The 12,273-nt window shown below is 35.4% G+C and overlaps 1 protein-coding gene across 5 annotated transcripts in view; it reads left to right on the plus strand.

Moving 5' to 3' along the window:
- The window catches only part of pspc1 (paraspeckle component 1), a 110,004-nt gene that overhangs the window by 39,741 nt on the left and 57,990 nt on the right, over positions 1-12,273 (plus strand). For 3 of the 5 annotated variants that reach the window (XR_007262332.1, XM_048598354.1, XM_020535183.2), the window contains 2 exons: positions 5,234-5,291; positions 11,386-11,558. The exons of the other annotated variants lie outside the window; for them this stretch is intronic. Coding sequence is in view for 2 of the 3 variants with exons in the window: in XM_048598354.1 (XP_048454311.1) it covers positions 5,234-5,291; positions 11,386-11,558 (231 nt within the window). In the remaining variant the exon portion in view is untranslated. The remainder of the gene's footprint in view (positions 1-5,233; positions 5,292-11,385; positions 11,559-12,273) is intronic. 5 annotated transcript variants of the gene reach the window in all.

A 12,273-nucleotide genomic window follows, 5' to 3' on the forward strand; every position in this document is an offset into this window, starting at 1 on the left:
TTTCAAAATTAATTTGAAACAGCAAAATTGAGTTTAAGGCAATAGAATGTACTTTTTTTTTAAAATTTGGAGTTTACTGTAATTTGCAAGTTTGATCCAGCTGTAAAGCTTTAGTTCATAATCACTTGTACGCTCAAACTTTTTGTACTGGACAGAATATCTTTTTGAATTTCCTTGGTCATAATGTGAAAAGACTAGCTCTTGTCAGGAATAGTTTTTAAAATTCAGTGGCGTAATTGAAACTGCTCCTAAGAATTCTATTGTTCTTTTGCAGTTTACAGGTCAGAATTATAGCAACAGTCTTTCTCATAATTAGAACACTAGAGGACTTTGCTAAATAAACGTGCACTACAGTGACTGCAAATCTTCTTTCTAAAGCTGATGATAACGTAGTTTTGGCCAAAAGGAGTGCTGTAGAAGTTATTGTTACTTTTAACATTTTTAATGTTTTTACAAAATTAGCTTTGTGAATATACCCTCTGTTTATGATCATAGCTGGGCATCCATGTCTATGGTAAGAATACAGGAGTTGCTACTTGGTTACCTTGTAGTTTTGATCCAAAATGTCAACAAGCTCTAAAACTTCACACCCCATATCTTATCTGAGGACATTGAAATTCATTCAGAATACACCAGGGTTCTTAACCTGGCAAAAAGCTACTTGAAATCGTGAACATTTTCAGTCCATGTAAACTTGGTCTTGCTGGAAGCAGTTTGTAGTCCGTACTCTATTATCTGTTGATTTCTTTGTTATAACGCTGTATTAAACTCTCTGTGGTTACTGAACATGATGGTAAGTGCATGTGATTTTGTTTTTCTAAATCTGTGTTGTGCTAAGGTTAGGAACATTTGTTCCCTCCTAACTCAATATTGGCCACAGAGGATCATCTTCACCATGATATTTAATTGTACTATCTGATAAGCCATTTTTAGAGTGCTATAGTAGTTTAAGTGGCCTAAAAGTAATAGGTCAGTGCCATTAAATTTTTTTCATTTTCAGTCCTCTACTGAGGGATGTTATGTTTCTTAATAGATTAAGAACTAACTATTGGGTAAAGAACGTTACAGAATTCATACAAGGTTGTCATTTGAATACATCAATCAATTTGATAGTCAAAACAGTTTACAATTTTGATTAGTTCCTAAGTGAGCAATATTCTATTTTTTACTCTGCACATTTAAGATTTTTGAGTGGCTGTATCAGATTCATAAAATTTGTTTTCTTTTCATCCTTGTTTTGTTTCCATCTATTGTTAGTGTGTACAGGTAAGATCTGCACATATTTTCTGGATGATACTGTTTCAAAGAAAATTTTTGTAATATGGTAACCTACAGATTTTCCACAAACATTTCTTCAGAATAAGTGAAGGTATCTTGCAGTATTCAAAACTACACTGCCATCCCTGAACATAAATGATCAAAAATTTTTGTTTTTGAGCTAATGCAAATACGGTAAATGATACATAAATAATACAGAAGTTATCAAGTGAATTTTGTTAAATTATGTAACATTTGTACTTTTTGTGGGGTTTTTTTCTGATCCTTTTCTTCAATTTTGTTTTAATTTCCATATCTGCTCATTTTCTGTAGTGGTAAAGAACAGAAGTTCTGATCCATTTTAAGATTGAAAGGCTAGAATGGTCACAACTTGATAATCTTGAGAGAAACGTTTGATTGAAGGGTCATTGTTTTATGGCAAATTTGATTTGTATATTTCAAAAAACCTGCTGGTTAACTCATGCCTCATTTGGTACCAGATCTTCAGTGAACAACTAATAATTTGCTCATGCTTTTTTTTTTTACTTGTACATTTTTTTCTGATCCCTTCAGTAGCCTGAGTCTGTTTGTTTGCCATTTCAACATTGTGAAACATTCCCAAAGCTGGAAGTTAGTAAGCAAGTTGATAGTAGGATAAGAAATGAAAACAATTCTGAAAATACTCAGCAAGCCTGGCAGCATCGGTATTTCCTAATTTTGTTTCAGGTTCCTAGAATCTGCAGTATTCTGCTTTTTATTAGTATTAGATGATGGTAATTTGAACATCTTTGTTTTACTGCTCGGCTTCGTTTTGTATTGAGAATGAACTGGTCATGCATTGTTACTAAACAAGCAATTATTCGTACATACTTTCAGTTCTACTATAAGTTCAAAGCATATATGGCTAATTTGTATAACATGGTAAACCCACGCGGTTGAGCTTCACAGGATTCCAGAGAGGGAAATCAAATAGTGATGTGTATAGAATTTCCCAATTCTAAGCAGGAAATATGCCTTTTTTTGGGTGATTCAGCTACGAGGATGTTATTTTCAAATTGAACTGAATACGTTACTTCATCTTGAGTCCTTTTGATACTCTGCAAAATCTTAAGAGAACTACATATTTATCCTTCAAATGTTATAGTACAGATTGGCAGGAAATTAATAGTAAGATAGATTAATACTCACTTACAAGGAATTGTGCTAAATTTTGAAGGAACAAAAAATTGAAGTGAATCCATGTAAAATGATCTGGAAATGAAGCCAGAATCAAATAAGTGCAGTATTCTGAAAACTTGGAGGAAAAGTGCAGAAAATTTTAGCTGTTACTTTTTTGTCATTCTTTTATAAAACAATATTTTGTGAAATGTTATTACAGCTGGCATGATTGCAAATTTGTCAATAAAAAAAGTACTTAATCTGCAAAGTCGCCAGTGGTATTGTATAATGAAACGACACATCTGTCATTTATTGTTCAGTTCTCTGCTGCAATATAAGACTCCATTGATTTCATGCATTACATTGAAGAACAAATAATTTGTGAGGCTAATAATGTATTCATTGTGTCTGTGACTGCAGAAGTGGAACATAGCGCTGTTAAATTTTTTTGGGAACCTCTGCTTTGAGAATTGTCCTGGGATTCAATTCAGTGAAATAGTTTCTAAATTTATTTTTGTTACAGTGGTGATATGTTTGAATTGTGCTTCAACAAGCTCATTAAAACTTTTTGAATATTGCTAATTGAGGAAAATTGTAGTGATTTTTGAAAAACCAACAAGAACTGTTTGTCTGCCAATCAGTGGTAACTGAGTGGAATTCCACAATTGTAGAAGGATCTCCTGAACTATAGTATATGCCATCTCATATGCTTGAATACAGAATGTACAGCAACTGTAAACAGTACCATTGCATGATAGAAATGGAGTGGGAATGGGTGGTCATATGAATCAAAGACTACAGAGAAACTCCTTCGCTCCAATTATAACTTCTGTACATTTTCCTATTGTAATGTAACTTCCAAATATAAAATTGAAAGTGATATGATCTTTGACGTGAAGACTGAATTATATCTGCAGATATTGGTGCCATATATCTGGTTCTCCTAAAGACTAAACATTTGCCATAATTCCTCTTGCATACATAGGTGGGAAAAAATTGTCGATCAGCTTGTTTGCAGTAATAAAGTGTGCTTAACATTTCAGGAGAACAATTGTGCTATAAACAATTGCATAAAAATACGTGATTTACATGTTCATCAGTTTTATTTAAATGTGTCAATTCTGGGTAGAGGATGAATTAAATACAGGAAGGACAAAGTACAGTCCAGACCCTAAAGGGCTTTCAAGGGTTCTCGGGTATTTTCGAGTTATCAAACAGCTAACTGAACTTAACCAAATACTCTTGTTTTATTTATTAAGTATTTGTTGGCTTGTATCATATTCCTGTCACCAACTATACTGAGGTGTTTTATCCAGTGGTACCACTATTTTCCATTGTGAAGCCTGCGGTGTTTTGGAAATTGGGTGATATGGTACGTGTGCTCAACCCAGAATCGGTCCTTGATTCATGGTCTGCTAATGCTTTGCTCTGACTGTGTGTGTGGTTTTTCTGGACAATTTTTGTCACTGGTGGTTTGCCATTACCTTCCACATTCAGACAAGTGAGGAGGGAGGTGTCCAGTCTGCTTTGGTCAGAACAGAGCGTTTTTCTCAAATGCATGCTAGCCATCACCACCTGTCAGACTGAGCTTACCAGCAAAACCCTCTCCTAAGATGGAGTGTGCCAAATGTTTGAAAACAGACAAATGTTCTGGAGGATGCTCATGAAGAAGCTGCAGCAAGTTGGCTGGAAAATTGCATGTGCATAGATTTCTATAATTTATCTGTAGGAATACTTTAGATCTGCTACCAAATGAGGCATTCCTAGTTCAAAAATTGTGTATATTGAAACTTATTTTAAACAAAAAGTAACAAAAATTACATTCATTATATTTATAAACGTAACGTTAAGCATGAAAAAAGCATTTTGGTTCTAATTGGGAGCTCTTAATGCACATGCTGATTTAACATTTGGTTATGTTTTGGATGATTTGTCTGTCTTTTGAGATTTTTTACTTTTCAGGTATATTTCCTGTGGAAGTGCGCAATTTGCTTTTGCTTTTATATGTGACAACAAACTTTTTGATTACAAAACATAAGGTGATTTATACTTTTGTGTAATTCTAGTTGAATGAAATTGGCTAATAATCTGTGTTATTTGGCTGTATTTCTTTTTCTTGTGATATCCAATAGTGGACAAAGTAAGCTCACTTTACAAGAAATGGACTTATTTGTTTTTGTGGTTACATTGAGATCCTCTTAAGGCCTGAAATGATACTGCTCAAGCACAAGCCCTGAATCACACCTTTTCTTTTGGATAGTGTGGAGAATAGGCAGGCATGTATGAAATAGTCTCCTGTATCATATTTCATACTTTGCAAATGGATTTTCTGTAATGTTAAAACGTAAATATAAAAATGTGAGACTTGTGGTGATTGCTGAGTGAAAATACAATGATTATAATTTAACTCAGATGCTTTTATGAAAAGAAAAGTCAGATATTGGGGGCACTTTTCAATCTGGCAGTAAAAAAATTGACAGAAGTGGAGTGAATGGAAAAGAAGATTGGATGGAGTAATAGAACAAACTGCTTTTCCTCTGCCAGTTTCCACCTTTTTTCTGGATTTGAAAATTACCCCATTGTCTGTTTCAGAGTGACTATCATGAGTGAGGTGCAATTGGATTTCAACTTGCTTATCACTTTTTTTTTCACTCTTTGCTCAAAACTCAGGAATTTGATTTTAGTCCTGGGCAGCTCCACTTATTTTTTGTATGGGGGAAAAAGAATAGGGTTATTAATTGCAATTAAAGATAAGAAATTGAATATACACAGATAATCTGTGCTGGTAGGTTGACCATGAAAATGTTTTTATTTTCAGAGAGAACAGGATATGAGGATGGGTGATATGGGTCCACGTGGAGGAATTGGCATGGGAGGTAGGGTTTTAATAAATGAAAACACCTTGAGGTGTTGGACATTTGTTTACTTCCATGGTTGTGCCTAGCATTGTTCTTTGGGACTGTACCTGTTTGAAACATGAAATTAGTTTTACTATTTCAACATGTAAAAGTATAATTGCTATGCTTTGAAGGTTGTAAAGCTACTTCTAGTACATAAGAATTTTATATAATGAATACATCAAAACTTGATTTTTTTTCAGTTATATAACATCTTGCACATAATTGAACTGTACCACATTGTACAGTTTTTCTTGCACTGAAACCCCAGGGGTGATAGTCTAGTGGTTTATATTGCTGGATTAGTAATCCAGAATTTGGACCAATTAAATGGGGACACGAATTCAAATCCCACAATAGCAGCTGACTAATCAATTTCAGCTTAGTTGTGTAAATAAATCTGGAGTTGTAACTGACCTTTGAAAAGTTACTTGGTTGTATAAAGCTGCTGACCATCCATCATGCACAGTTTCAGAAGGCAATGTGTTGTCACCTTCCTGAGGGCTATTTGGAATGGATAAGAAATGCTGACGACTTCAGTGACATCAACATTCTGTGGTTGACCAGAACTGATACAATAACTTGTTTTAAAGTATTACTGTATGATTGCATTTGTCTTAAGGTCATTGTATTTTTGAATTTTTATGAAGTTTTGCTCGTTTTTAGATTTGCCAAACTTTTATTCGTATTTTCATTTGCTGATATCTGACAGTTCTGAATCAATTTGTAAATTTCAAACAATAGCATCATCTTTTTAATACTAGAGGTAATAAAGTAGAACTAAATTGCATTGACTGGTGATGCTGTATTGTTATGGTACAAGTTGCAAGCTGTCTTTGAATTGTGATAACTCGTCTTCTGTAGTGGCCTGAACACTGTAAAGCTACGTCTTGCACCAAAGAGAAGATGTAAACTGCAACTTGTTAAAATCAATTTGTATTTCTAAAGAATGAAGCTTAATGCATAGACTGCAGCTTGGTGCCTAAGTGCTTTTCACATGTGAAACTATCCATGAAATGAGCATCCTTGCGCGTTTATATATTTCACTTGGGTTTTAATAATTGGACTGTAATGTGTTTATTTTGCACTTTTTCATAACATACAGAACTCCAGAATATGAACACAACCTATTTTGACTTCTCCAAGTTCTTATTCTTGTTGTTAATATTATTCAGTTGGTGTCATGCAGTTCTGCACAAGTTTAATATTCAAGCAGCAGTACCATATGCGTGTAAATAAGATAACTAATTAAAACTTGATTGTGACATCACCACTCAACGCATTGTTATGGCACAAGTTGCACTTTATTTAACATTATGATTAACATCTTCAGTAAATATGAGCTGAGAGTCTAAATTAATTTGAAAATCATACCACGTTTTTGAGTTTTAACATCAAAACTCTAAATATGCAACTGTTATTCAATAGGCATATTCACAGTGATGCAGGAAGTGTTTTGGTCATTGAAGTGCAGCCTTGTGGCCAGAAAAATAAATAGAAAAGTCTTGGTTTTACGGGACTTTACCCAGTACCTTGGGACTTCTCATTACTTTAAAATAAAAGTATATTCAATGTTGTAATAATATAGGAGGTTATGTGGCCAAATTTTGCACTCAGCAAGGTACCACAAACAGCATGAAGATTAGATAATCTGTTTTAATCTGTTGCTTGAGACATAAGTATTGGTAAGGATTGTCCATCGTTGTAATGGATTGTGGAAACTCTTAGAATTGAAGTGTGTCAACCTGCTTTTCTGATTACTAAATAAATGGATTGACATTATTGGCAAGTTGAGGACAGTATCTTTCATGCGGTGGAGAAAATGATGAGTCAAGTCACAATGAAGCAACTGGTCCTTTTTTAAAATTGTCCCTGCTTTCTCTGAGGTGAATTTAAGAGTAAGAGTGGCATTACTTTTTTGAAACAAAGTCATGTGGCAATCTGTTAAGATAGGAATGCTGCTAGTAGTTATTATGTGGCATTGTAGGTCAAGTTTAGAAAATGATGATTTGTGGCATCAGTTTTTACGCTACAATCCAATTCAAATAGCTGATTTGGCCCAAACATGTCTGTGGTGGCAGTGCTAACCACATACTAGTTTTGGGGCAAACAGCTTGTACGCAATACAAATAAATTAACTTCGTATTATAATAATAATAATTACTTAACAAGCGTCAACCATCATTCAGTGAAAAGATAAAGCGCTCAAAACAATCTCTCAAAATATCTCTGCTTTTCATTTTGCCATTTTGTGAACATGCAGATACCATACAAATGAGTTTGTGAGATCACTTTGCCAATAATACTTACATTTTATATTTACTAATCAGAAATGCAGTTGGCTACATTTTTGATCCCCAAGTAATTTGTTGTTAATGTATTAGACATTGCTAATGTGTTGACACTCAGCAGATGTTGGTTGCAAATAGGTGAAAATAATCTCCAGCTGATGATGGTCTGAGCGCTTGATTTGTATTTCAGTGTTACTGATTTGGTTGTAGCCCCTTCCACAAGCAACGTTTTAGTATAAACGTACTATTAGCAATGTTTTCTGTTTTAAATTAAATTGCTAAGCTAAACTGCAACTGGATTGTGAGACTTATTTTCAGACTGGAGAATTTTTTTATATTTTTCCTAGAAATAAAACGAACAAATTTTCTTCCTGGATCAATAGAAGACAGTTAAGCATTATACTTGCCAGCAGTAATAACAATCTTGTTTACTGAAGCACACTGAAATTCTAGTTCTAACTGAAATTTCACTTGTCTCCCTTAGATGCGTATTCTCAAATGTATTTAAAGACTGGAAACTTTTTTTTTACTGCAAATATTCAGATAGCATCCTTTACACTCTCTTTCTTAATCAATTCCTTTTCTCAGTATTGTATTTCTGTGTACAGTGCCAGCATTGATTCCCTGCTTTTAAAATGTATCTCACCTGAACTCTCAACGCATAACCTATGAACTAATTAGAGAAAAAACTGCTTATGTTGGCAGAGGGTCAGGAACTGGAGAGCAATAGCTGAAGATGATTGGCCAAAGGAACAATGGTTGCATAAGAGAATTTTTTTTAATCCAGTGAGCAATTAGCATTTGTCCTGACAGCAAGTTCCATGTTAAGGATTTAGTCTTCTGAGCAAGCTCCATCAGTAACATAGGCAAACTAGTGCAGATTTAGTACTGACTAGTACTAGATTTCCTCTAGCTTTGCAGCAATAAATAAAGTTGAAATACCAGTAAGCTGTACTTGAGGCTTCACAACATTTTGTTGTGTTGCCATAAATCTATCAAAGTTCTGGGCTAAATAAAGTGTCTCTGTCTAGCTTGTAGACTTCACAGACCTCCATTAACCAGTTGAAAAGAACAGCTCTCATGTTGGGTTGCAAGAGCAGAATGCTGATAATGGTGAAGCTCTAGTTGGAGTGGCTAAAACATCTTTGAACCTGTACTGCACATAACTAGTAGAATTTGATAGAACCATGTCATCTGGATTTGTGCATGATGTTGAATGGGGTCTGTATGGATTCATACAGTTGGCGACGGTATTCCAGCAAGCCTCTTTTTCATATGGTTTTGCAGTCTACACTTCTGTAACTTCATCCAAGTCTTGCAAACAAATGGCAACGTCTACTTTTCGCTTTTGGGTATGTCGCACAACCATTTTCGTTTTTTCAGTCTTTGTTGATTGATCTGCCAATTCTAGGCATCTTGGGAGTTGGTTGTGCGAATTAAAAATTTCCAGTAATTCAGAAGGGAAAGGACTGTATTAAGTTACTGTCGTTTCTTGAGGTAGTAGGGTGGTTGCTGCTCCTTATTCATAGGAGTAGCCCTCAGGTTTGGGCAAGGGATGGTGGGGGTGGAGAATCTAAGCTCCTCCAGCCCAGTCACTAGTGTTGGCAGAGGAGGGGCTGAGAGGGGAGGCACTCAGCCCCAGGGTGACCTCACCTTTCAGCACACAGCCAAAGATGGCTGCAACCAGAACCCTGTGCGGATGACCAGCCAGAGCTAGCGGGGAGTCGGCTGGTGCTCACTACCAGGTGACCCCTGTCTGCATCCATTTCTGCCCACCCCGTTCTCTTACTCTACTCTAGCCTGCTACTGATGCTTTCCTCCAGTTAACCCTGCCCTCAGCTGACTTCCACTTTTAACAGCAGTAGGGACCCGGGTTTGATTCCATCCTTGGGTGACTGTCTGTCTGTCTGTCTGTCTGGAGTTTGCACATTCTCCCCATGTCTGCGTGGGTTTCTTCTGGACACGCCAGTTTCCTCTCACAGGCCAATGATGTGCAGATTAAGTGGATTAGCCATGTTAAATTGCCCATAACGTCCAGAGTTGTGCTGACTAGGTAATGGAAAATGCAGGATTGCAAGGATAGGATAGGAGCATGGTTCTGGATGGGCTGCTCTTTGGAGGGTTGGTGTGAACTCAGTGGGCTGAATGGCCTGCTTCCACACTGTGGTAGCGTTCTATGATTCTGTGGAATATTGTGGATGTGAATTCAATTGTAGCTTTGAAAAGGGTTTGGATAGTTTACAAAAGTGAGAACTTGCCACACTCGGTGGAACTTAGAGAACAGGATGGGCTAATTTGATTTTGCAGAGTGTTCGTGTGGACATGTGGGCTAACTTATGTGCTGTGCCTATTCTGTGTAAACTGGTGATTTTATTGGCTAGTCTACATGTAGCAAAGCTAACACCATTTAAGAGATCAGACTTTGGTTAATAAAAGTAAGTTACCCATCAAATTGATATTGCAGGTACAAATCGAATAAAATGAATTCTTTTTAATTCAGTGGTGATATGTCCTCAACACCATTATGAAAGAGAATTGTTTGTCTTTTGTTGTTTTGAAAAATCTTTAAGATATGTCATGGCAGTCACAATCGAACAAATAATGTTTAAGTTAAGATTTTGAACATTTGAGTGGCACAGGTAGTACATTTCACTAAATGAACTTACCAGTTTGAGAGCGAATACAAACCTGCAGTCAAGATAAGCTTAAATGTAGTTGCTTTCAATTTTCGCTTTCGCCCTTTGTTTCAAGTCACCGTTTGTGCAAGTTAAGATTGTAATATGACTATATATTGTCCTTTTTTCTATTGTTTGCTCTAAAACAAAAACGTTAGACGGAAATCTGTTAAAATGGGCGAGTAACTATTATTTAAATTTGTTTTCAGTTGATAGTCTTGCGCAGATTTTTACACCTTGTAATGTGAAGCAAAAATATTAGACTATCGGCTATAACTAATGTGCTTTCAAAACATGTTCTATTCTTGCGTTTGGAAGTGAAGAAACAGAATGTACAACATTCTATCATTTTATTGCCCTCTCTGACTACTTTTATATGGATGTAAGCCTGATAAAAACCATGTGTCCACAGCAAAATAAATTTACATTCAACTTGAGAAAAAAATTGTAATTCAAAAGTTAAGATCTTGGCAAACCATGCAATTATGTATAAGCAGTGTCAGAAATCATCCTAGTTAGGAACTTGTAATATAGAACTATAGATATTGTTATTTCTGTGCGTGGGAGAAATGGAAAAAATTGTTTAAGCTTATGGAAAATGTACTAAAGTAATTGAATAGACTGACTTGTTTTTAATTTGAAAATATGATCTTGTACCGAAGACACATTTGGAAAAACTCATATAAGTACTGGATGTTTGCTTATAACATGAATAATCATTCTTTGGACTATAAGTAATTTATCTTGTAATTGTTTGTTTTTTCTTCCCAGTTTTAATTGTGGATACTTCCATTTTTGTGAATGATTACAATATATTTTTGACCATTTTTATTCTTGTTGCAGGGATCTTGTTTACGAAGCAAAGATTTTGGTTTTTGCAGTGTGTACGTGCGTGTGCTTGAATGTGTGCACAATTCAAATTGTACAGTCCCAAAGAACAATTTTTGCAGGCTGTTACTCAGATAGCAGTTGCCTTGCATGGTCCGTCTATTATATAAGCATGTTTCTATATTATTTACTAAGTTTCTACAAATATTCGATCCAATTAATTGCCTTGGAAGCATAATTAGATTTAGGCTAGATCTAAGTACCCACTATTTTGCATAGATGCGTATAGCCCGGCTCCTGCTGGCAATCAAGGCCCTGCTCCACTTATGGGTATGAACATGAACAACCGTGGACCTATGCCTGGTACTACAATGGGACCTGTCCCAGCCATTGGGCCAGAAGGAACTGCAAATCTGGGAACACCCATGTTGGGAGACAACAGTGGAACAATGGTAATGTATTAAACCGCCTAATGTTTACTGCCTTATTTTCTAAGTAACGTAAGGTATGTTTACACTAACACTTGGACTGGCATGATCCTTTTTCAAAGCTCTTCATACTTAGAAAGCTTTGATCATAACTTGTAGGATAGTTTTCCATTTGTATACTTTCAACTTTGCAAAATGCAAAAAGGTTTAAAAAAAAAACTATTATCAGCCGTTGTTGTGTCAACACATATTTTTCTCAGATAAACCTTAATTTGGGAGATGAGTATTGTGATGCACTTAAATAGATCAGTTTATGACGTGTATGATAAAGGGAAAGAAGGAAAGGTTCAAAACAGCAATGATACAGTGATTACGTAGTACTGAAATTGTAAAAGGAATTTAGATGCATTGAAATGGGCATTATCAGCATGTAGCTAGTATGGAAGAAAACTTGACACATCGATGTTTTTGATCAACAGATGAATGTGGATTGTAAATTTTAATAAGTAATTTTATTAAGATTAATTTTTAGCTTTTATGGCAATTATTAGAGTAAACAACAATAAATGACTCCTTTTTATATATTCTGATAGACATTAGGCAATTTAAGTTGATAATTTTGGTAATGTTTTGTATGATATAACTCCGGAGTAAGGTGAGGTAAAATCTAATGCCATCTTCGAGGCATTTGGGTAGCATTAAGCGTGAGCTCATATGAGACATACAAAACAAGCATAGA

Source organism: Rhincodon typus, chromosome 6 (genome assembly GCF_021869965.1).
Source record: "Rhincodon typus isolate 14 chromosome 6, sRhiTyp1.1, whole genome shotgun sequence".
In the NCBI taxonomy this organism is placed as follows: domain Eukaryota; kingdom Metazoa; phylum Chordata; class Chondrichthyes; order Orectolobiformes; family Rhincodontidae; genus Rhincodon; species Rhincodon typus.